This window comes from Onychomys torridus, chromosome 5 (genome assembly GCF_903995425.1).
Source record: "Onychomys torridus chromosome 5, mOncTor1.1, whole genome shotgun sequence".
Lineage (NCBI taxonomy): Eukaryota > Metazoa > Chordata > Mammalia > Rodentia > Cricetidae > Onychomys > Onychomys torridus.
The window spans coordinates 50,898,457-50,924,275 of record NC_050447.1 but is presented as its reverse complement, the minus strand read 5'-3'; the positions used below and the strand labels follow the sequence as shown (position 1 = coordinate 50,924,275).

The window sequence follows — 25,819 nt, the reverse complement described above, 5'->3', positions numbered from 1 at the left end:
AGGGTGAGCTCCTCTACAAGTTTGTAGAATGATTTAGTTCACAAGTTCGGGTTATTGGTGTCCTATATGGTATTATATGCCCCTATCAATTTTTTTACTATTAAGATCACTGGTAGATGCCAGGGAATCACAGTTGGTTCCAAAGGCAATATATCACAGAGACAATGACTCTGTTTTGAAATTGCAAATTTATTGTTTTTCTCTTCGTGGTTTTTATAATGAAAAACATGGAATTGATTAGGGCAAGCTTTTCTTTATGTACCATGTGTGCACAGCCCAACACATGGGTGAATAGGGCCAGTGCTGTCTCAGGTGCTACATTGTTGCCACCTTGACTATTTTTATGACATATTAGAGTCTCATGGGAGATCTTGGTCAGAACTGGCTCAACTTAAGAAGTTAAACAGTCTGTAACATTTACAGTTTCATTTCTAGTGGAGCAAGCTCAGAGAAGTTTGAATTATACTGTCTTCACAATTGCAGAGCAGAATTTTGAGTTCAGATTCACTCTCAAGAGCCTCATTTTTTAAGCATTCATCCAACTCTGTGTTGAGCTCTGAATGTGTTCTAGGTAAAGTGCCAGGTGTGTTAGTGTGGGAACCCCCTCCCCCACAATTTTTTTTTTTAAGCTAAGGATCAAACTCAGGGCCTTGCGCTTGCCTAGTGCTCTACCACTGAGCTAAATCACCAAGACATCCATTTTTTTTTTTTTTTAACAAAGGTTTTGTTTGTATGTGTAGCTTGTGTTTTGCTGTTGTTACTTCTTTTGTTGGCATAGGGCTAGTAATGGAAGAGGCTCACACTTTCAGAGGGTTTGGTCTTTGCCCCACCTCTGTTGGCATGGTTAAGGCAGAGAGCATCATGGAAAGATCGCATAATGCTCACTTCTTTGTGGGAAGAAAGGAGAGGGAGGCAGGACAGACAAGACACACCCTTCAAAGCTGTACCCTAATGGCCTATTTCTAACAGGCCCCACTTCCCAGCTTTGGACTTATTAGTGGATCAGATTAGTGTCATCATGATCCAGTCACCTGTCACTAGCACCACCAGCTGGGGACTGAGCCTTTGTAAACACGTTTTATCCAAACTATAACACTGTACCTGTGTTCTCCTGCAAGTGTCAAGTGGGCATAGGCAGTGGATCCATGATTGTTTCAGTCACCTGGAGGCTTAACCCTGGGAACAGGTGATTGTGCATTAGCTAGTTACCTAGGCAAGGAGCTGTGGGTTTTTGTATTTGTTTTTAAAATGTGGAACTTTTTAGCGACACACAAATACAGCTTCTATTTCCATTTAAAAAATATTTATTTTTAAAATTAGATTTATTCATTTTATTTTATCAAGGAGTATTTTGCTTGTGTGCATTTCTATGTGCCATGTGTGTGCTTGGTGCCTACAGAGGCTAGAATGGGGCACCAGAACCCTGGAATTAGAGTGACGGGTATTTGTGAACCACCATGTGAGTGCTGGAAGTTAAAACCCCAGTGTTCTGCAATAGCCTCCAGTGCTCTTAACTGCTGAGTCGTCTCTCTAGCCCCTCTATTTCAGTTTAAATATCAATGACATTTACCATTCAAACTTAAGTGTGCAGTGTTTTCGGAATAGCCTCCAGGTTCTATCATACCTGAGTATTGATGTGCTCCAGCAGGTATGTATGTATTGGTGTCTGAGACCCCATTCTTGGCTGCTGTACAGAATAGCACCATCTGTGAGGGACCTCAGGGCCAGATCCTCCCTCTGTGATAAGTGCTGGAGAGGCCAGAGACAGAACTAGTTGTTCTTGTCCAGTCCAAGGTGTTGATTGGAATCGATAAACCCCACTCACAGAGCCCCTCACGTCAGCCTGGTGCCAGGAGTTCTTCCTGGGTCTGGGTATAGTGGTCACAGTGCTAACTGTTGCTCTGCCAGACAGGTTTCTCTTTGTGGTGCACATAGTGTGAAGGGACCTCCTGCTACCATCATCATGTTCTATGTCCACCTGGGTTTTGATTTCTAGCTGTTCTTCTTCACCTTTCTCTTGCCTCCATGGCACCATGGCCTATATGTATAAACATCAAATGACCTGAGTCTCAAATAAAGACTTGCTCTTGTGGGGCACATTTTCAGAAACTACATCCTAGGTGTTCATGTGCAGTTTGTCTAGGTCCCACTTCAGAGGGGTACATTGTATCTAATCCATACTATTTTTTTCATAGCCAGTAATAAAAAAATTATTCAAATGTTGAAAAGTATAAAACAGTAATTATAAATTAGTAAACACCTAATTTAAAATGCAGTATTTTCTTTTCCTTATACAGCACAAGAATCAATGATTTGGCTATCATTTTTAGCCACCATTTGCCCTAGATTGACTTCACTGAAGACAACTTTTTAGTTTGTTTTGGGGGTAAAAAGTCTAAGTGAATATTAAGAAATAACTATTGTTTTTAACTCATGTGTTAAGAAATACAAATACCATGTTAACTTGTGATGATAGCATCTCAAGACAGGTATTATTTCCAAAGGAAAATTATTTTTCTTTTTTTTTTTTTCTTTTTTCTTTTTTAAAGACAGGGTTTCTCTGGGTAGCTCTGGCTGTTCTAGAACTCACTTTGTAGACCAAGCTGGCCTAAAACTCACAGAAATCTGTCTGCCTCTGCCTCCCAAATACTGGGATTAAAGGTATATGCCACCATCGCCCATCCCATGCTGATGTTTTTGATGCAAACAAATTCCAGACTTATTCATGACCAACCAAGTGTTGGCATGTACTTCATGTGGTGGGGGATGTGGTAGGGATCATGTGGCCAGAATTGTATAGCTCCTGGGTTATTATCCTGTAACAGAGACCCTCCTTCCAGCCCCTTGCATAGTAGCTATGGTTAGGTAGGCAGACTTGAATTTGCCTTACTTGTAGACATGCTACCTCCCAGTATCTCAAGCCTGGGATGAAGTAGGAAGTATGGGCAGGGTACCTTCTATCAGGAGCAGCCCATAGGCCCATATTCTGAAGCAGAACAGCAAAGCTTCAATTCAGTAGATATTAGATGGACACCGAAAGGGGATTCAAGGTTGTTGGAGTCACCTGAGGGCTTAACCCTTGGCCCCTGCCAGCACTTTCTTCCATATGAGAGTTACACTGGAGAGTTTGATTGCACATTGTAGAGAGAATTCATTGTTCCTCATTAACAATACGCCCCCAGGGAAGTAGTATGGGACAGAAAGCAACTTGCTCTTTCTTCATTTGCACAGCAGCTTTCAGTTAAAGGATGAAGAGCATGTACTGTGAGCCTGTGGTCAAGGCCAAACTGCAGTCACTAACGGCCTGCTTAGCCTTGCACATGGAGCCTGGAACAGGAGAGTCTGTAAATAGCCCCAGCAAGAGATTTCCTTTCTTTGGCACATAAAGTAAAGTCATAGCTGATTTGAGAAATTAATTTGGGAATAATATGTGAAAACATCACTTTCTTTTCTAGGATAAAGATAAAGTTTCTCTAACCAAGACTCCAAAGCTGGACCGCAGTGATGGAGGGAAGGAGGTGAGAGAACGAGCCACCAAGCGGAAGCTGCCCTTCACCGTGGGGGCCAATGGAGAGCAGAAAGACTCGGACTCAGGTACCAGACAGTGGCCACTCTTCCCATCCCTTGCCCCTCCCGGTTTAACACTGTATCCATGGAGGATTCTTGCTGTAGCTGCTGCACCGGCCTATGCAATGATGGTTCCTCCAAGTTGAGCCCGTGTCATTAACAGGAAAGTCATCAAACATATAAGGGTCCCGGTGCCCTGGTATACTTCCCAGAAGTTTATACAGAGCAAAGATGGTTTCCCACAGGGCTATCAGGGCACATGAAAGTGAGGCAGCTGGTATCGTCTTCCTGAGAATGGATAGGTCTAAGATTCAGAACAGGAGTATACACGGGCATGTATAGAGGTTGGGGTTATTACCCCTTATTGTGTATATTCCCAATCTTATTCTGTGTTGGGCTTCATAAGGAAGGAGAACCCTGCCTGGTCTCTGCTGCTGTTTTGCATATCCTCCTGCATTTGATGATACTTGTACCCAGACAATACTCCTCCACTCTACTGGTCATCTGACTTTTCTTTTCTTTTCTTTTTTTAAAGAAAAAGACTTATCAGGCAGCAGAACACCAAAATGGCAGAGGCCTGGGGTGAACCAACTGAGGCAGTATCCTGGGCATGAGGCAAGGGTACACAGTATACACTTGAACATGCCCACAGAAACTAAACAGAGATGATGATTAGTTAAGTGGCTTATCTTTGCCTAAGATTTAAGCAAGTGGTATGGGTTGGTGCACATGACTCCTGTAATTTATTACTGTGTTTGGGGAGGGGGCGGGGTTTGTAGAGACACTTAGATGAAGAAGGAAGAGGGATGGGTGTTCCATTCTCTATCACAGATGCTTCCAAGGAAAAGCAGAAGTACATGAGTATTTATGATAGACATACACATGTGGCTGATAGGCTTCCTTCACCTCACCTCTGTTCTGCTGTAATAGAGAGGCTGCGTTGTAGAGGAGACAACACAGTTCCCTGAAGCTCATAGGGATGTACTCCGAGAAAACCAGATCAAACCTGTATGTCTTTTTCCTTTTGTGTGTGTGTGTGGGTTGTGGGGGCTCTCTCTTGACTTGGTTGTTGCAAAGTGTGGTATTCCCAGTTGGCTGTTAGTGTTTTGGATAGTGGTTGTGGAGGTTGAAATACAGCCTCTGAAATGGTCACACATTCTCTGGAAGTCTTGTTATAAAGAGTTAATAAGGCAAGTCCCTGTGCTTCCTAGAAGGACCCTGTGACTTCTGGAAGGTGATTGATGTTATGCTAGAGAAAATTCTTCCTCAGGAGCTATGGGAAGCCTCTTGGACCTGTGCGTATCAGTGATGTGCCTCTGTGAGGCTCTTCCTCCATGGAAGATCTCTAAATTGTCCTTTAACCTGTGCTGAAGGTGTACTGTCCAACTGTGCATGTTCACACCAGGACCTTCTGAGGCCAGCAGAGGCTCAGCTGGGGAGACTTAGAACATTTTGGAAATAATATTTTGAATCAAATCTGAGCTATAGATAAACATATAAAATATGTATGCCCTGCCCTAGGTTTAGTATTATTTTGAGGACTAATTCTTTAGTATAACATTAAGTTTGTTTTGTTAGTATAACAGCAGTCATTCCAGTGAAATGATGCTGATGTTAGTGTGCATGGTTGAACTTCTTTGTCTTCTAGTTTATTCCTTCAGTCATTTTTGTAGCACTGGAAATAGAACCTAGAGCCTGTATATATAAGTACTCTATCACTGATCTTCATCCCCAGCCTTAGACATCTCCATATTTTGAAATGGGGTTTCATAGTGTTTCCCAGGCTGGTGTCAAACTCCTGATCCTTCTGCCTTCATCTCCTAAGTACTGGAATTACAGATGTGCAGTACAGCTGTAGAAGGCTAGCAAATCTTTGTCTTCTTCCAGTGAGTTCCACCCAATCGCATGTTCTCACACAATCATACACCTTTCTTTTTAAACTGCCTTTCTATTCTGCATTTTGTGGTGAGTTTGGATACCTAACGTATTCTCCTTCTACTCAAAGAAGCAGGGCTGGCTTAGAAATGTGGTATGATGGAGTAGGAGGCATACCTCTCATCTCCAGGATGTTCTGCAGTGGCACTCACCACGTTATTCAGGATGGAGAAGCCATGAAATGTGTGAGGTGATGGTGGTGAATATTTTCTCCCATGTAAAAGAGGTTTATTTTGGCTTAGAGTTCTGGAAGCTGAAAAGTGCTGGCTGGCATCTGCAAGATTTTTAACTTGATAAAATAGTGACTGAGATACAATCTCTGGTCATCTGATAGGGTTTTTCTGATCTCCCTTGAAGTGTGTGACTTAGTCATACTAAGTACATTCTAGCTCTGAAAGGTTATTATGAGCCAATCCAAGCCCCTGGCCAACAGCTTAGCCATTCCTGACCCTACAGTGTCCCTCCAGCGCCCTCTGCTGATAATGTACAGTTTAGTACCCATTGTTGATGACAGAAGTGGCCTACCCAAGTAACACAAGGAATGTGCTCCTCCCCATCAGGATTCCCAGTAGCAAATAGTGAGTTTCCTCTGCTGCGCCCTCAAGTGGCAAAATGCTAGCTAGCCTCAGACCACCAAACCATACAAATTATTTTCCGGTTTCTCAGACCCTGCTGGATGTGACCCAGCCCACTGGAGGTGCGGCCTTCCAGTGCTTAGTCAGGACTGAAGGCAGCCTGCCAAGAACAATACAGTTTTGTCTGTTGTGAGTCAGCCTGGTTGAAAGTTTGCTCTACCAAGGTTGTACATCAGTATAGTTGTACAACACTATTGCCATCACAATGCCTGGAAGCTGTGGACAGAGCATATCAGAAGCACACCTGTTAGGGTTGGTAGTGCAGGGGAAGAGACTGGGAAAGTACATTTCTGACAGCTAGCAGTGGGCAACTGACCCTTGTGACATGCTGGCAAGGCTGGAAGCCTTGTCTTTATAGGAAAATCAGGCAGCCCAGTGTCAGTACCTCTGTCTTCTTAGAATATAAGACTATTCCTTGGGGCCCTCTTCCAGAGCAGATCTGTAGGACTGACCACACACATCACTTTGTCCTGGTGAAGAGCTCTTCCTTCTCATGTCTTGGTCTGGTCTGTTTAGAATTCCAGCATCAGAATTACTCATGATGGCCTGGTGTGGTGGCAGGTACTTTGATCCTGGCACTTGGGAGATGGGTGGATTCTGTGAGTTGCAGTCAACCTAAGGCTACATAGTATCTTGAAGGGGGGAAAAAGCCTTCATTATGGAATTATATGATGTCTAGGATTTACTTCAGATGATACTATTTTGCCCCCATTTTATGTTGGAAAATTTCTCATTAATTTAAAAATCTGTAAATAACCCCTTACCTAACCTTTCTAGGGTTTACACAGAAACCACCCACCCCATTGCATATGTCATTGTCAAATACTGGAGCCAACAACTGTCTATTCCTAGTTTCTATTGCATCTTTGGAAGAAGGGAGGGAATTAAGGCTTTCTTATATTGCTTATACTTTTGAATAAGACTCTTCTCAGGTTTTTGCAGCACATTGACTCATAAATTCTTAGGTATTCAGTTAGGTGTTCATTCCTCAGGTCTTGATCCCTCAGTTTTTCTATGGTAAAGAAGGATTTTTCCAAGTCTCTTGCCATTGGCTGTGTAGGAATTTATGAAACTCGGAATGCTTGGTATAAGAGATAGTGATTTTGGGCTAATGAGGAGGCTTCTCCACCACCTTGCTCACTAGAAGGGCATATTACTGTGGGCTGCACATTGGCAGATGCTGGACCATGGCAAATGAGAGAGTAGAGTCTGCATTTTGTCTGACTTACTGGCTGGGGGCGTGGAAGAGAAAATGCTGTGAGAACAAGGTGATTTCTGGCTTACTATGACTGACCAGCAGCCTCCACCCAGCACTCCATAATTGCCTAGTGAGGAGTCTGATATTAGCCCAAGAACCACATGTGACTGCTGGTGAAGAAACAGATCCAAATAAAATAGTCACATAATTGAGAAGTCTGTGGTTGGTCTGGTGTATTTCTCAACCATTTTTCCTGTCCAGACCTAAGCTATTTTTTTCTTCAACAAAAGGAGATCATAGACTAGCAAAGAAAGTTCTTTCTGGTTCAAATTCTGTATTTTCCAAAAATCAAAGGCAGTTATTCTGGTGGGCAAGCCCATTACATAATGCACCTACTTGATACCAAGGCTTAGGGGCTTTTGTTTGGGATTTATAGCAGTGAGACAGCAAAATAAGCCAAGCTAAAAGGTATTTGGGATTAGAACATAGCTAGGGTAGATAAAAGGAGAAATGCCAGGCAAGTACAGGAGCCAAGCAGGTTAGTCCTGGCTATATACACTGTTAGACTTTGAGCCTTGCCTTTGCTGCTCTCCCTTTCCAACTGACTGGCAGCAGCTGCCAGTGTCTGGGCTTGTCATTTTACTTACCTTTAATCTTCAGCATGTGTTGTGTGGTGAGAGTAAGTGGCAGGCTGTGAACTTACCCTGCTTGTCTATTGTGTGTATCTTTATGCTAGTATCACTCCTCATGTTCTGTTACTGAACTATGCAACAGCAAGCATACCTCCTGAAGGCCATATGCCTCATGTGATTCAGGGAAAATAATGCAGTGAAGGCCCATGTAAGTCTCAGTTTACAACTTGGGAAAACAATCTGCAGCGGTCTTAGAAGCGAAGACATGGTCTCACTTGTGTCTGACCTCACTACCATACTACAGATGGCTAGTCCATTTCTCAGAAGGAGGAACAAGAACTAGAATAGTCCACTGGGGGATAGGAGGTGTCACAGCACTTAGGTGACAGGGGTCACTTATCACAGCACAGGTTTTCTTCCTCTTCCCCTTCCTTCCTTCCTTCCTTCCTTCCTTCCTTCCTTCCTTCCTTCCTTCCCTCCCTCCCTCCCTCCCTCCCTCCCTCCCTCCCTCCCTCCCTCCCTTCCTTTCTAATGATTAATTGTGACCCTCACAAAAATGAAAGAAAAAGATGTATCAGCAAGTCAGGAGTGCAGTTAGCAATTATCACCATGACTTGATGAGGATGTCCTGCAGGTTGGGCTGCTGAGACCAGCACTTTGAACCCTCTACCCACTATGGTGAATTGTAGCTCGGATAAGTTAGATGGAGGTCCTTTTTGCAACTTATGACCTAGTGTGTCTTGTCCACAGTTGGGACTTTGTGGCCAGAAACACTGTACTTACTTACTCTAGATTCCAAGACTAGGTCAAATATTTGGTTGGGGAGGCATGGTTTGTTTTTGTGGGAGTGTGTGGGAGTGTGTGTGTGTGTGTGTGTGTGTGTGTGTGTGTGAGAGAGAGAGAGAGAGAGAGAGAGAGAGAGAGAGAGATAGTTAGTTAGTTCACTATACTTTACCTATATCTAGGAATGGTGGGAAATTATTCCATGGAGAGATTTTCATTGGCACCTACAAGGCATTTACTGCTATTTCAAGATATTACCATGGAAGTTGTTTCTGTAGAGATTCTTAAGACTGTACTGGCATCTAGATTCTGAAGTGGGTAAATAAGAGTTACAATTTCAGTAATGAGCTGTAATCTGTACCCTAAAAAGTGGTCTCATTGCAAAAGCCTAGAATTAGAATTGCCAAAAACAACCCCTACACTGTGAAATGAACTTTTAAGTACAATACCTCAGTAGAGTTCTAGGCCCCAGAATTGGACCTCTAACCTGAAGCCAGTCCTCGGACACCACAGAATTCTCGTCCCCACAAAATGGCAAAGTCTTTAGATCACATTTGTCTACAAGGAAGGCAGTCTCCATTTAAAGATCCCAGGCTCTGTTGGTATATTCTAAAGAGGATTAGTTGGCTTCTGCTCTGAAACTTGTCCCCTCCTCTAGTAGGGTTCAACTTACTATGCTTCCATACCCACTGGCAGGACCATAGGTTTAATGCCATTGCCTAGATTCCTGGATGCCAGAACTCCCTGATAGAATTACAGACAAGAGAGAAGGATGCTTTTTCAAAAAGCTCTGCAAGGGCTGGCTTTAGAATAACACCCTGGAATAGACAAAATGAAAACTAGTAGAATATAATAGAAGAAAAAAATTAAGGTCAGTAGGAAGAAATAAAAAACTAAGTATCAAACATCTGGAAATGGAAATTGTCACTAAAATTAAAAATTCAGTGGCCACACTATATAGTTTATTATATATGACATTTAAAAAAAGAATCAGTGGGAGTAAAACACTTATGTACAAAATTGAGAATTTGCACAAGCTAGGTTTTGGTGGCATGTGTTTGTAATTCCAGATCTGGAAAGGTATAGACAGGTAAATATCTGGAACTCACTGGCCGGCCAGCCTAGCCTACTTGGCAAACCTCAGGCCATTAAGAGGCCATGTTGCAAAACAATAAAAACAAAAGATAAAGATGCACTGTGTCTGTGAAAAAGATACCCAAGGTTGACCTCTGACCTGCATATACACCTACATATACAAACACCCACAGAATAACCAGTGAATTAATTGTAGCTGGAGAAATTTTCTGAACTAAGACATAGATTGAAAGAGGAGATGAAAGAGTAAGGATTAATGAATCTGGTTAGAGTTGTAAGGGAGAGGAGGCAGGCACAGGAGAGCTGACTCTAAAGGAGAGTGAAGGAGAATCAAAAGCAAGGAAAGAATCAGTATAAATATGAGCATTTGTTGTAGGTTCCTGAGGATATATCCAGGTCAGTGAGCCGAGAAAACACTGATAGAGTCATAGGCCTCTACTACCCCAGCAGCCAGGAGCTGGATGTGTTGCCCCTTCAGGATTCAAGGAATCTGTTCTCTGTTCTTGCTGCCGAAAACCACTGTGCATCTAGAAGGCCTTTCTAGATTCAAGAAGGAGTCAGTCAGAGCAGGCTGCCAATGCATTTGTCCAATCTTCCTGAAAGCCACACCAGCAGTGCCAGGTGATGGGAAGGAGAAAGGGTCAGTGGGTGATCCAACCACAAACTAGGAAGTGCTTATTGGTATCTTGTGTTTCCCATCTGAGTGATAAAACACAACTTTGTTACCTCAAGATCTGACATGAGGCATGTGGGTGCAAAGAAAGGTACTGCAGAAAAGCAGAGCACTATCACATTTTTTGTTGAATATAGTTGAGAAGTAGAACCATCCAGGCTCATGTCTGCCTAAGAGAACTGCCATAGCTGAGGTCTTTCCTTGGGTGTTGGCAGGGTCTGTGGGTCCATCCTCCATTCTCTATTTCCTCAGACCCTCTGTCCTTGGGCTCTACTCAAAGCAAAGCCTAAGGAGCACAGTTTTAAAGCGGACTCTTGCATCCATTGGACAGCCCTCCCCTGCTGCCCTTCTGTAGGCTCAGGTAAACTTGTGATCCTACCTGCCACTCATTCAACCTTGTCATAGGCTGAATTTCGCCTTGGACTTGTCAGTATTCTACTTTAGCAATTTAGCAGATACCATTTGGAATTCTTAATAAGTCTACTTTGCTTCCATTTGATTAATAGAAATGGAAATCAGTATAAAATGCCAGAGGAACTCTGGTTGTCTGCAGGAAGTAATAGTTTCTCCTGCTTCCTGCTCCATTTCCTTCTAACAGACAGGATACAACTGTGACAATGGGTGTGGAGGTGGGTCACCTGAGCCCACAGCTTAGGCCAGCCCTACAGACTGCCAGACTGTTCAGCATCTGGGGGGGGGGTGTGCGGGGGCATGCAGGTAGCATATCCTACTGCAGGAACATCTGCAACACAGCCTGTGTCCATATTGAGTAGCTCAACCATTTTTGGGTACATTAAGCCTGAGTGTATTCTGAATCTTGACATGACAGAACTTTCAGTTGTCCTTTCAGGGACTTCTTTGGTGTCCATCTTTTACCCCAGAAGTCTGATAGGCACTCAGGTTTGCTAACCTTTGAAGCTGGGGAGTGAAATTGGACAGTTGTGGGTACCAGTTGTTGCATGTGCTTAGCAAAAGCTACATTTACAATGAAGAGGTTCAGACTCTTAGGAAAGCACATTTCAGAACTATCCCTACCCCAGCTCCCATTTGGACAAGTAAGTGATGAAGTTCTAAGATGTGTGGCTGTGTGAGAAGTTACTATGCTCAGGGACCAAATTCTTCAGGGCAGGGGAGCAGAGCAGTGTTTTAGTGGTGCTGCATGTCCCTGGGCCTTTTTAAGAGCAAGGAAATGCCTCTTGGTGAGAGAGAGCCAGTGGTCACAGAGCTGCAAGAGGGATAGCTACTGTCTTAAAAGCCCAGACCTGATACCCTTCCCAGCCTGTGTGTCCCCTGGTTGGCAGCAGCTGTTCTGAACGACAGACAGATACTGTGTTCTTAGTTTCCCCACAAGGAAAGAGCCCAGAGTGGGCTCCCAGCCTGAACTTTTGAATGACTGCTAAAGTACATGTGCCTCAGACTGCTAGCCTGGTACATTTTTACTAGTTTCCTTTGTTATCTTTAAAATAACAGGTATGTGGCCAGGCATGGTAGCAAATACCTTTAATCCCAGAAGGAAGAGAGGCAGGCTGATCTCTTAAGTTTGAAGCCAGCCTGGTCTACATAGTGAGTTCAGGGCCAGTCAGGGCTATGTAGTAAGACCCCATCTCAAACAAAACAAAACAAAATGTATAGGTATGTCTGTGCATGCCTATAATGCCAGCCCTTGTGGAGGTGGAGGCAGGAAGATGGGATGTTTGAGGCCAGCCTGGGGCTATATGAGACCATTTTAAACAAACACCACCTGTAACTTAGTTGACAGGGTTGGGAGTTTCATTTGAGACTCAGTATAGTGCCATACTTAAACAAAACAGACAAGTATGCTTTATAATCTAAAGACACACTAACCTGCACTATAGCAACCATATACTGCACAAAAGCAGAGCTGACCACTTGGAGTTGTCAATGTAATTAGCAGGTGTCACCACCACTAGGAGTATGACATACTATGGAATGTATGAGAGCGGCATGGTTTTCTGACATTTTGATCTCGCCATATTCTTAATGTTTTGTTGTTGTTCTTTCTCATGTTGTACATCATGGCTTGTTGAGAACTAGCTAGTGGTGGCTTGAACTATTTAGGGGAGTTTTGCCATGCGTTGTTAAACCGGCAAATGTTGCTGCCTACAAGCTTGTCACATTAAAAATCTTCTAAATCAGCAAGCCACAAATTTAGTTTTTAAGAAGGCAGTCTGAAATACTTGTAAAGAACAAACAGTTTGTCAGAAAAGTGGTAGGATGGTTTGGGGACCTGAAGACCCTAACCTAAACAGAGGGAAAGTGCTGATGAAGCCAGACAAACCAGCTGAAGACCAGAGTGAGTCTTCAGTGCCCGGCAGTCATGTGATCTACTGAAGCTACTTTCTGAAAGCTGTCGCCTACCTCTAGAGTCGGGCATTGGTTTCAGAAGCTAGTTTATCCCTGAAGAGGGTTTTCTGGATAGGAAGGGGAGAAAACTACTGCCAGTAAGAGCCTCATCAGCATTTTCCCTTGCCAGGCTATGTACCCTGTGACCTGGGGAACCCTGAACCCGTCTTAGCCCTGCTCAGGGGCTTACCCCTGATCTCCACAGCAAGAGAGGTACTTGCTGCAAGCTAGGCAAGAAGCAGAGTGAGAGCCTTTGTGTTCCCAAACCATGGACTTTGGAGTGTTTTCTCCACATCCCACCTCTTTTAAGAGCAGCAGCAGTCTTTCCAGTAGAGGTTGGCAGGGCATTTTGTCACCTGTCAGAGGCACCCAGGACCTGCTTGTTAGGAGGCGGTTAAGATGGAACAGCTGAGCTGTTACATCGTTCTTGTTAGTGCTCTGTGTTGATGCCTTTAGATGCCTCCAGCTCAGTCCATGTTGTGGTACTGCAAGGCTGGTACGGTCCTCGAAGCACCATGGCATGAAATGGAGGTTCCTAGAAGCAAGAAGAAAGGTACAGTACTGACAAGTTGGCCTTGATTTATTTACATATATTAAACTGTGTCTGCCATTTTATATCTGCACTGTTTGTTTGGAGGAGGGCTGGGAAGGAGTTTAATTGCAGACACGTGTTAATAATAGAGACCTGTCCCATGTGGGCCAGGCCAGTGGTGTTGAACCATCCTACTGCCTTCGTGTGTGGCGCCTGTAGGGAGCAAATGGTTGGTGGAGACCAAGACTTAGATCTGATGGGCTGACAACAGGGCATTTATACTGTGTCTCTCACAGCTACTGCTCAGAGTGGGGTGATGTCAGTGCTCCCAGCACTGACACTTCCCCTCATAGACCTTCCTTGTTGCTCTGTAAGCTATCGGGTGGAATGAAGGGGCTCTGTAACATTAGTTAAAAATCCAGCTCTGAGGATTGGGCATGAAGTCTCCCCTCCCTTTCTCCCTCACCTGCCACACAGAGAAGCAGGGTCCCGAGCGGAAGAGGATCAAGAAGGAGCCTGTTGCCCGGAAGTCCGGGCTACTGTTCGGCATGGGGCTGTCTGGGATCCGAGCTGGATACCCTCTCTCTGAACGTCAACAGGTGGCTCTGCTCATGCAGATGACTGCTGAGGAGTCTGCAAATAGCCCAGGTGAGCCCCAGGCACCTGAGTGGTTTTGTGGACAGGGAGGGAATGGCTATACTTGGCAATGGGTTCTGTGTGGATCCCTTTTCCCTCATGAAAATGGTTGGGTTCTTGAGGTTCCCATGGAACAAAGCTACCTGCTGTAATGCTCTACTTGTTTCCTCCTTGGCCTGCAGTAGACACAACACCAAAGCACCCCTCCCAGTCTACAGTGTGTCAGAAGGGGACCCCCAACTCTGCCTCAAAAACCAAAGATAAGGTAAACAAGAGAAATGAACGAGGAGAGACACGTCTGCACCGAGCAGCTATCCGAGGTGATGCCCGGCGCATCAAGGAGCTCATCAGCGAGGGTGCAGATGTCAATGTCAAGGACTTTGCAGGTAAGTCCTTGCTGCCCTTGGTCCCAGAACATGGAAAGGAAGTGTTTTTGTGGAGTATGGTTGGTTTCTGTGGCTGACCTCATGTCCACACAGTGTTATTTGCTATATTTTAGGATCTTAATTTGCTTTTGTTATTCGTAAGCAAGTAAAGGGGCTTTAAATATTTACCTTCTATGGGTCTACTACAAGGCAGGTTCCTGGAGGGTCTTGCTCTGGTGTTTAAAACGTACCTGCTTTGTTCCAGCAGAGGCCATTCTGCTGTAGATTGAGCACTCATGCTGGTTCCTACAGAGGTTGGATTGGGCATAAGTGGTGGTACCTCCCGAGATGTGAGGCCAAGGCTCTGTTAATTGTGTGATTTTTGTGATTAGCGTATTGGACTGCCTTTTTGAGATGCCCTACACCATGATGCAACACTGTAGGAGAATTATGTGCTCATGGTGCAATGATAGCCTGGACAGGGTAGTGCTGGAGAATATGGTCAGAATACATTGTAAAAAAGTATGAAATTCTCAAAGAATTTTTTGAAAAGATTATCTCAGGAAGAAAAAGTGAGGAGAGGTTTTGGGCAAAATCAACTTTGTGCAGAACCTTAATTTCTCTACTGCCTAGTTTATGATTGTTTGATTCTGCCAAATTTAGCATGTTATTTTAAAACAGTTTTCCTTGGGGAAATTGGGAGCTGCCTGTAAGGACTTCCCCTAACCCTAACCCCACCCCCGCCAGAGCCCAGGGGCCTCCTGAGTCGTTTCTTCTACAAGTTATAAATCTGCAGAGGTAGTAGGCTAGATAGTCATTATGAAAAGCATAAGAAAAAAAGTGATGCCTTCTCGGGGTATAACATGCTTTCCTAGAGGCTCCTCCTTAGGGAAGAAACACCACCACCCCCTCCTGCCACCCCTCCCCCCCCCCCCCCCACACCTGTTGTCATTCACTACAATTTAGGCAGGAGCCAAGTTTTCAGAGATTATATAACAAATACCCTGAGTTTCTGTTTTTAGGCTGGACTGCACTGCATGAGGCGTGTAACCGGGGCTATTACGACATCGCCAAGCAACTGTTAGCTGCTGGTGCAGAGGTGAACACTAAGGGCCTGGATGATGACACACCTTTGCATGATGCTGCCAACAACGGGCACTACAAGGTTGGCATCTCCCTGCAGCCCGCCAGTGGCTGCTCTGTCCTTAACTTCTGGACCATTCTACAGCTTCCTGTTTCTCTGTCTTAGCTAGTTTCTACATTTTCTGATACTGGGAAGTGAGTTTTATGTTGTCATCATTGTTGTCCCCTGTTGATCCCAATCCCCTTTCCAGCCCTAAGGCTTAGCTGTTCATTCTGCCTAGATCAGTACTGAGATAACCTCTCAGTTTTGATGACTAATAGGACTATATTAAATGTACAATGTTGGCTCTGTTGGCCTGCCTGGATAGTTGTATGAGTTGCTGCTGTGTCCCTGTTACCCCTGGTACCGATTCCATCCAGAAGGTCAATTCAAAGTCTTGGGTAGAGTAACACTTGAGAGATAGAGTCAGCACATGGGATTATAGTCAAAATTAGATTACTGTGGTAGGTCAGGACCTCATCTCTTAAGGACAGCATTTCCTGTATCTCTGCAGCAGGAAACACCTAAGATGTGCTGGGCATACACCTCTTCCTACAAGAGAATGGGTTGCAGAATGGGTTGCAGAAGTGACTTCATTACTAGACTCCCTTTGAGTGGACAGGACAATAAGCATGGAGAATGAGAACATCTGCCTGGGTTAATAGTGCTGAAAAGCAACCCCTGCCCAGCTATTTTGAGAAGTACCAGGAACCTATAGATCGGAATCCTCCAAGAACTCAGTGGTACACAGTGAATCTTTGTGGGTTGGGTCTTTTGAATGAAAAGATTAGTGAGACAGCCAGGAGGGGGGAGTGTATGTATGTATGTATATATATATATATATATATATATATATATATATATATATATGATTTTAGGGCCTATTTAGTTTTTAGGTGAGATAATGGCATGGTGGTTTATTTGTTTGCTGGTTTTTAGGAGCCCTTTTAGAAAAATGTACTGGAAAAGTTTATCAAATGCCTAAGACTTGTAAAAGAATACCCTGAAAGGTGGGCATTTTGAGTACAGGTTGCTGTGAGCTTGCAGCTAATAAGACTTGAGGGCAAGGGCCATTATCAAAGAGTTTTAACTTCTTTTATAATTATGTAAAATGTCGCTGAGCGGTGGTGGCGCACGCCTTTAATCCCAGTACTCGGGAGGCAGAGGCAGGCGGATCTCTATGAGTTTGAGCCCAGCCTGGGCTACCAAGTGAGTCCCAGGAAAGGCGCAAAAAAGCTACACAGAGAAACCCTGTCTCGAAAAACCAAAATAATAATTAATAATAATAGTAATAATTATGTAAAATGTCACAAGCTGTAGTAACACAGTGAAGTGAGCAGAACTTCTTAGAAGAGAACATACAGAGTGGTTCAAAAGGCAACTTTTGAAAACCTCTCTTTCTAGCTGGAACAAGGAGATGGAAGAGACAAAGATAACAGACCTGTTAGGAATATGGCGTGCGTTGCTGGCCTTAGGGGAAAGTCACGGGTGGGTACTGACTTCTTACAGCAGGGAAGCAGATCCTTGGTCTTACCACCACAGGAACCAAATTCTAACAACAACACAAAGAAGGAAGGAGCCAGCTTTATCTGTACCTTGATGTCAGCCAAGCAAGTGAAAACTGATTCCTAAAGGCTGTAGGTTGTGGTGATTTGTTACAGCAGCAGCAGAAAACTTATATGTGCTAAAAACTCTCCATGCTGATGATCCAATGCAAAATATTGCCTTGAAGTGGAAACACTGTGAGTGACGAGAGTATGTATTAAAGCCTGGACTAAAGTGGAGGGTAGACTAAAACTGGATGTTTGCACTGGAGTTGAGTGAGTTTCTGTCAGGCATATGCAACATAGATTGCTGGTTATAAATGGTTGAATAGAGCTGTTGAAATGTCACCTTGAATGTTTCTGTCACCCATGTAACCATCTTCATGCATGTAAAATCAAGCAAGGAGGAGTTATCTTATTTTCTAATGTAAATGAAAATAAATAAACCAGCTTACAGAAATGTGGTCTTTGTTTCCTCTATTTTCCACACCCCAGTCCTCCAAAGATAACTTCCTTTATGTACCTACCCTTCGGACTTGCACTGCTGACCAGCTCTCTCTTGGTGGGAAGGGAGCTGTGTAAAGATTTTTTGGGGAAGAGGAGGAGAAATGGAGCAAGTGAACCGCTTTTGGAGGGGAACCCTGTGCAATCTCTCACAAAAAGAGGACAGGCTTGCTGGGCACCTAGAGACCTTGCCACAATGGCTCTGCATATAGTACCCCCACAACAGGATGTAGAATGGGCTATAGCTTTCTACAGGCATGGCAGAGTAACTATTTTTCAAATAGTCTGCTAATACCATTATTAATGTTTTATAGGTGGTGAAGTTGTTGTTACGATATGGCGGAAACCCTCAGCAAAGCAACAGGAAAGGCGAGACACCGTTGAAAGTAGCCAATTCCCCAACGATGGTGAATCTCCTGTTAGGCAAAGGCACATACACTTCCAGTGAGGAGAGCTCCACTGGTAAGCCAGGCAGACAGAACACGTGAGTGGGTGGGCAAGGCTCTGTACTCCCTGATGGGAGAGCGCCCTGCAGTGTCTACATATGGTATTTCCCTGCAGATTGTCACACAGGGTCTACAAGCCTCCTCAGGTGGCTGGCGCCTTCAGGAACTTGCAAATACAGGAGTTCTGCCAGGGTTCCTCACTGCCAAGATGCCTGCACTCTGTCTGCTGAGATGCCAGCTTTGTCTCTCACAAAGCACTGTGGGTTCCTTCTGCCTATGGTTGGCCTCAGATGTGACTAAAGTAAAGTGCTTCTTTAGAAGCAAAGCCAACCAGCCTCCCCTGCGGGGTGGCCATGCGCTGGGAAGGCCTGTTCCTCCACAGCTGGAGAGCATTCTTGACTGATGCTAGGAAAATGATTCTGACCTGCCTGATAACTCCCTTCCTGTTCCCAACAGAGAGCTCTGAAGAGGAGGATGCCCCATCATTTGCACCTTCCAGCTCCGTTGATGGCAATAACACAGACTCGGAGTTTGAGAAAGGCCTCAAGCTTAAGGCTAAGAATCCGGAGCCCCAAAAAACTGTGACCCCTGTCAAGGATGAGTATGAGTTTGATGAGGATGATGAGCAAGACAGGGTTCCTCCAGTGGATGACAAGCACTTGCTGAAGAAAGACTATAGGAAAGAAACTAAATCAAACAGTTTCATTTCCATACCCAAAATGGAAGTTAAGAGTTACTCAAAAAACAACACGCTTGCACCAAAGAAGGCAGCCCATCGCATCTTGTCAGATACTTCAGATGAAGAGGATGTGAGTGTTGCCATGGGGGCTGGAGAGAAACTGAGGTTGTCAGCACACACAATGCTACCTAGTAGTAAGGCTAGAGAGTCTTCTAGTTCTAGGCAGCAGAAAGAAAAAAATAAATTGAAAAAGAAACGAAAGAAAGAAACAAAAGGCAAAGAAGTTCGGTTTGGAAAGAGGAATGACAAGTTCTGTTCCTCCGGGTCAGAAAGTGAGTCCTCAGAGAGTGATGAGGATGATGGGGACTCTGTGGGGAGCTCAAGCTGCCTCAAGGGGTCCCCGCTGGTGCTGAAGGACCCCTCTCTGTTCAGCTCACTGTCTGCCTCTTCCACCTCGTCTCATGGTAGTGCTGTGGCCCAGAAACACAGCTCTGGCCACACGGACCAGCACACTAAGCACTGGCGCACTGACAATTGGAAAGCCATTTCTTCCCCAGCCTGGTCTGAGGTCAGCTCTTTGTCAGACTCCTCAAGGACGGGACTGACCAGTGAGTCTGACTGCTCTTCTGAGGGCTCCAGTGTGGAATCTCTGAAGCCTACTAGGAGGAAGCAGGAACACCGTAAAAGGGGTGGCCTACAGAGCATGCCACCTGAGAAGAGAAACACCTTCCACCCCTGTACAGACGGAGCTGTCCCCAAGTTGGACAAGGAAGGGAAAGTAGTCAAAAAACACAAAACAAAACACAAACACAAAAACAAAGAGAAAGGACAATGTTCAGTCAGCCAAGAACTTAAACTGAAAAGCTTTACGTACGAATATGAGGACTCCAAGCAAAAGTCAGATAAGGCCATCCTCTTAGATAACGACATTTCCACTGAAAATAAGTTAAAAGTGTTGAAACACGACAGAGACCATTTTAAGAAAGAAGATAAACTTGGGAAGATGAAGGCAGAGGACAAAGAGTGGCTCTTTAAGGATGAGAAGGCACTAAAGAGAATCAAGGATGCCAATAAAGACATCAACAGATCTTTCCGGGAAGAAAAAGACCGTCCCAGTAAGGCAGAAAGGGAGAAGTCTGCAAAGGAAAAGTCTCCCAAGGAGGAGAAACTGAGATTGTACAAAGAGGAAAGGAAGAAAAGGTCCAAAGACCGACCTTCCAAGTTAGAGAAGAAGAATGACATAAAAGAGGACAAGGTTTCCAAGGAGAAAGACAAGGCCTTCAAAGAGGATAAAGAAAAACTGAAAAAGGAAAAGGTGTACAGGGAAGATGCTACTTTTGATGACTATTGTAACAAAAGTCAGTTTCTGGAGCATGAGGACACCAAGTTCAGCCTTTCTGATGACCAACAAGAGAGGTGGTTTTCTGACTTATCTGATTCCTCTTTTGATTTCAAAGGAGAGGACAGTTGGGACTCTCCAGTAACAGACTATAGAGACATTAAGAATGACTCGGTGGCCAAACTTATCCTGGAAACAGTCAAAGAAGACAATAAGGAAAAGAAGCGTGACAACAAAACCCGGGAAAAGCGAGACTTTAGAGATTCTTTCTTCCGAAAGAAAGACAGGGACTATCTAGACAAGAACTCTGAGAAGAGGAGAGACCAAACAGAAAAGCATAAAAGCATCCCCAGCTATCTCTCTGAGAAAGATAAGAAGAGGCGGGAGTCTGCTGAAGTAGCCCGGGACAGGAGGGATACCCTAGAGGGCTCCCGGGAGCGGAGGGATGGGCGTATGCGATCTGAGGAGGTCCCTAGGGAGGACCTCAAGGAGTGTGGCTGTGAGAGCACTTTCAAGGACAGATCAGACTGTGACTTCACCAAGAGCCTGGAGCCCTGGGAGCGGCCCCATGCAGCACGGGAAAAAGAAAAAAAGGATGTCCCAGAAAAGGAGAGGAAGGAAAAGGGCAGGGCAGAAAAGTACAAAGACAAATCCAGTGAGAGAGACAGAAATGAGAAGTCTATCCTTGAGAAGTGTCAGAAAGACAAAGAATTTGAAAAATGTTTCAAAGAGAAGAAAGATGGCAAGGAAAAGCATAAAGACATACACAGCAAAGACAGAAAGTCATCTCTCGACCAAATGAGAGAGAAAAAGGAGAAGATGTTCCCAAGCATCATCTCAGAAGACTTCTCAGAAAAAAAGGACGATAAAAAGGGAAAGGAGAAGAGCTGGTACATTGCAGACATATTCACAGATGAAAGTGAAGATGAGAAAGACGATTACATGGCCAGCAGCTTCAAGGTTGGAGAGGCCAGTGACATACAGAGAGTGGATAGCCTCCAGGAGAAGGAGGATGGAAGAGAACATCCTTCAGACAGACACAGGAAGTCCTCTTCTGACAGGCAGCACACAGAAAAGCCGAGAGACAAAGAGCCCAAGGAAAAGAAGAAGGACAGAGGAGTTGTGGAAGTGGGGAAGGACAAGAAGGAAAAGATCTTTGAGAAGCACAAAGAAAAGAAAGATAAAGAGTGTACAGAAAAGTACAAGGACAGGAAAGACAGAGCTTCTGTCGACTCTGCCCAAGAAAAGAAAAATAAACAGAAGCTCCCTGAAAAGGTGGAGAAAAAGCACTTTGCTGAAGACAAGGCCAAGAGTAAGCACAAGGAAAAGCCAGAGAAGGAGCACTCCCGAGAAAGAAAGTCTTCACGAGGCCCTGAAATGGAGAAGAGCCTTCTGGAGAAGCTGGAGGAAGAGGCTCTGCATGACTACCGTGAAGACTCCAATGACAAGATCAGTGAAGTCTCCTCGGACAGCTTTGCTGACCATGGGCAAGAACCCGGCCTGAGCACACTTCTGGAGGTATCCTTTTCTGAGCCACCACCAGAGGACAAGGCCAGGGAGAGTACCTGCCTCTCAGAGAAGTTGAGGGAGAAAGAGAGGCACAGACATTCCTCCTCATCCTCAAAGAAAAGCCATGAGCGTGAGAGAGCCAAGAAAGACAAGGCAGACAAGAAAGAGAAGAGTGAGGACTACAAGGACAGTAGCAGTGGCTCCAGGAAGGACTCCAGCCAGTATGAGAAGGACTTCTTAGATCCAGACACTTACGGGGTTGCCTACACCACAAAAGCTGACATCGATGAGGAGCTAGATAAAGCCATTGAATTGTTTTCTTCAGAAAAGAAAGAAAGAAATGATTCTGAAAGAGAACCTGCAAAGAAGATAGAAAAGGAACTAAAGCCGTATGGGTCAAGTACCATCAGCATCCTAAAGGAGAAGAAGAAGAGAGAGAAGCATAGGGAGAAGTGGAGAGATGAGAAGGAGAAACACAGGGACAAGCATGTAGACGGGTTCCTGAGACACCACAAGGATGAGCCAAAGCCTGCAGCCAAAGATAAGGACAGCCCTCCCAACTCCTTTAAGGAGAAGTCCAGGGACGAAAGCCTGAAGCTCAGTGAGACCAAGCTGAAGGAGAAATTGAAGGAGAACACAGAGCGAGAAAAGGGGGACCCCTTGAAGATGAGCAATGGGAATGACAAGCTCCTGCCATCTAGAGACTCAAGCAAGAAAGACATCAGGCCCCGAGAGAAGCTCCTGGGAGATGGTGACCTCATGATGACAAGTTTTGAAAGGATGCTCTCCCAGAAAGATCTTGAGATTGAGGAGCGCCACAAGCGGCATAAGGAGCGCATGAAGCAGATGGAGAAGATGCGGCATAGGTCTGGAGACCCCAAGCTCAAAGAGAAGAAGCCCACCGATGATGGACGCAAAAAGAGCCTGGACCTTCCCTCCAAGAAAGCGCTGGGCCTAGACCCTCCTTCTAAAGACAAAAAGCTCAAGGAGTCAGCTCCTATGCTGCCCACTGGTGAAAGCAAGCCACACTCTGGACACACACTGGGTACAGAGTCCAAAGACTGGCTAGCTGGGCAAGGGCAACCCTTGAAGGAGGTTCTACCTGCTTCACCCCGGACTGAGCAGGGCCGACCCACTGGGGTGCCTACCCCCACCTCAGTGGTGTCATGCCCCAGCTATGAGGAGGTGATGCACACACCCAGGACCCCATCCTGCAGTGCTGATGATTACCCTGACCTGGTGTTTGACTGCACTGACTCCCAACATTCAATGCCTGTCTCCACCACATCCACCAGCGCCTGCTCTCCACCCTTTTTTGACAGGTTCTCTGTGGCTTCCAGTGTGGTTTCAGAAAACCCAGGCCAGACGCCTACAAGGCCTGTCTCCACAAACCTGTATCGCTCAATCTCTGTGGATATCAGAAGGACACCCGAAGAAGAATTCAGTGTTGGGGACAAGCTGTTCAGGCAGCAGAGTGTTCCTGCTGCCTCTAGTTTTGATTCCCCAGTACAGCACTTACTGGAAGAAAAGGCTCCTCTGCCACCAGTTCCTGCAGAGAAGTTTGCCTGCTTGTCCCCTGGGTACTATTCCCCAGACTATGGTATCCCCTCGCCTAAGGTGGACACCCTGCATTGTCCACCAACAGCTGTGGTCAATGCCACACCACCCCCAGATAGCGTCTTCTCCAGCCTACCAGCAAAGTCTTCCCCTTCCCCAAGAGGTGAACTGTTGACCCCAGCCATTGAGGGGGCCCTGCCCCCAGATCTAGGCCTACCTCTGGATGCCACAGAGGACCAGCAGGCCACAGCTGCCATCCTTCCCCCAGAGCCTAGCTATCTGGAACCCCTGGATGAGGGCCCCTTCAGCACAGTTATTACCGAGGAACCTGTTGAGTGGACACACACTGCTGCTGAGCAGGCCCTTTCTTCCACCCTTATTGCTAGTGCCTCGGAAAACCCTGTCAGCTGGCCTGTGGGCTCTGAACTTCTGCTAAAGTCTCCACAGAGGTTTGCAGATTCCCCAAAACATTTTTGCCCTGGAGAGTCCCTCCACTCCACCACCCCAGGGCCCTTCAGTGCTGCAGAGCCCACATACCCTGTCTCTCCAGTAACTTACCCTTTGCCAGCTCCTGAGGCAGGCTTAGAGGAAGTCAAAGATGGTGGGACAGGAGCAATCCCAGTGGCCATTTCTGCTGCAGAAGGGGCTGCTCCTTATGCTGCTCCCACCAGGCTGGAATCCTTCTTCAGCAACTGTAAATCACTCCCAGATACACCCCTGGACACAGCCCCTGAGCCTACATGTGTTACTACTGTGGCTCAGGTAGACGCTCTGGGACCCTTAGAGAGTGGTTTCCTAGACAGCAATCATGGTATATCTGCCCTCAGCCAGGTAGAACCAGTGCCATGGCACGAAGCTTTTACCAACCCTGAGGATGACCTCGACCTAGGGCCTTTCTCACTGCCAGAGCTCCCTCTCCAGGCCAAAGATGCTTCAGATGTTGAGGCAGAAGCTGTGGAGGGCGGTCCTGTTCCTCCAGTAGAGAGCTCTGCAGGTCCTACTGGGGTCCTCAGCAGTGGGGAGATCTCTGCCACAGCAGCTGAGGAACAACCAGCCCCGCCTCCTGAGGAAGCATCGCCTCAGCTCTCCACTGAGCCTGAGCCCACAGAGGAGCCAAAGCTAGATGTAGTTCTAGAAGCTACGGTGGAAACAGAGGTCCTTGCAGATGACAGTGCCCCTGAAGCTTCAGTCTCCAGTTTGATGCCGGCACCCAGTCCCCCTGAACAGCACCCCCTGAGAGGTGGTGATGAAGAGACTGAAACTGGAGACCCTCCTGCTCCCTGCTGTGCCCCCGATGGCCCCACCACAGATAGCTTGACACAGGCACACAGTGCAGAGGCCACCTGTGATGTGGCTGCAGCTGAAGGGTCCCCAGGCAACATTCAGTCAGAGGCTACAGACCCAGAGCCCAAACCTGTAGCCGAAGTCCCCAAGACTCCCAAGGTGGAAGAAGTTCCTCAGCGCATGACCAGGAACCGTGCCCAGATGCTGGCAAGCCAGAGCAAGCAGAGCATACCTCCAACAGAGAAGGATCCAATGCCTGCCCCAACCTCTAGAGCTAAGGGCCGTGCCTCTGAGGAGGAAGATGCCCAGGCCCAGCACCCTCGCAAGCGCCGCTTCCAACGTTCTAGTCAGCAGCTGCAGCAGCAGCTGAACACATCCACTCAGCAGACTCGGGAGGTCATTCAGCAGACACTGGCCGCCATTGTGGATGCCATAAAGCTGGATGCCATTGAGCCCTACCACAGCGATAGGTCCAACCCATACTTTGAGTACCTTCAGATCAGAAAGAAGATTGAAGAGAAACGCAAGATCCTCTGCTGCATCACTCCACAGGCACCCCAGTGTTATGCTGAATATGTTACCTACACGGGGTCCTACCTCTTGGATGGCAAGCCACTCAGCAAGCTGCACATCCCTGTGGTGAGTGCCATGGGATCTGTGTGTGCACAAGCACCAGGCAGTAAGTAGGGCAACAAGGTACTGACGTGCAGAGGCCTTTGGGTCTATGTTGGCACCTTTGTGGTCAGGAGAGGCACTAGTATTTTTGGTTGTTGTTCAAGACAGGGTTTCTCTGTAGCTTTGGAGCCTGTCTTGGAACTCAGAGATCCTCCTGGCTCTGCCTCCCAAGTGCTGGGGTTAAAAGCATGTGCCGCCACCTCCCAGCTGGCACTAACATTCTTGGTTGTCATTTGTGAGGGTCAGTGCCTCTACCTCACTAGCCCTGTATTATACGTACCCACCTCCAACCCATCTGTACAGTGGCTGTGTGGATCAAGGCCCTGGTCCCAGTGCTGTCCTTCATGGTTCCTTCCCTTTTCCTGCTAGCTCTTTTCTACACCCCTTTCACAATAAAGGGCTTCAGCTTATCTCTCTCTGTATTCCCACCCTCACTCATCATGGTTCTTGAGTCTCACTGGAACCCTGAAGCCTCCCCTCCTTTATTCTTCATTGGCATTTTAAGACATCTGTGGCTACTATTCTGCCTGACGGGGCCATCTTTGCCTCATCCTGCCTCATTCCCCTGTGTCCCTTCAGGGGTCCTCCTGTAGCACATCCTACTTGGCCATGCAGATAGCTTTGACATCAGCCTTCAGAACTGGCCTTTTTTCCACACAGCCACACATGTTGCTTTCCTAACTTCAATATCTTCATAAAAGCCAAAAGGAGGTCATTTTTCACCTCACTACTTACTACTAGCAG

The 25,819-nt window shown here is 46.0% G+C and overlaps 1 protein-coding gene across 7 annotated transcripts in view; it reads left to right on the top strand.

Annotated features, from left to right (window-relative positions):
• The window catches only part of Ankrd11 (ankyrin repeat domain 11), a 181,769-nt gene that overhangs the window by 149,522 nt on the left and 6,428 nt on the right, over positions 1-25,819 (top strand). For 6 of the 7 annotated variants that reach the window (XM_036188671.1, XM_036188670.1, XM_036188667.1 and 3 more), the window contains 6 exons: positions 3,456-3,594; positions 13,892-14,062; positions 14,233-14,436; positions 15,438-15,580; positions 17,901-18,048; positions 18,489-25,039. In XM_036188671.1, coding sequence (XP_036044564.1) covers positions 3,456-3,594; positions 13,892-14,062; positions 14,233-14,436; positions 15,438-15,580; positions 17,901-18,048; positions 18,489-25,039 — 7,356 coding nt within the window. Of the gene's footprint in view, positions 1-3,455; positions 3,595-13,338; positions 13,436-13,891; positions 14,063-14,232; positions 14,437-15,437; positions 15,581-17,900; positions 18,049-18,488; positions 25,040-25,819 lie in introns of those variants that run through there. The other variant, XM_036188673.1, reaches the window with a different exon arrangement.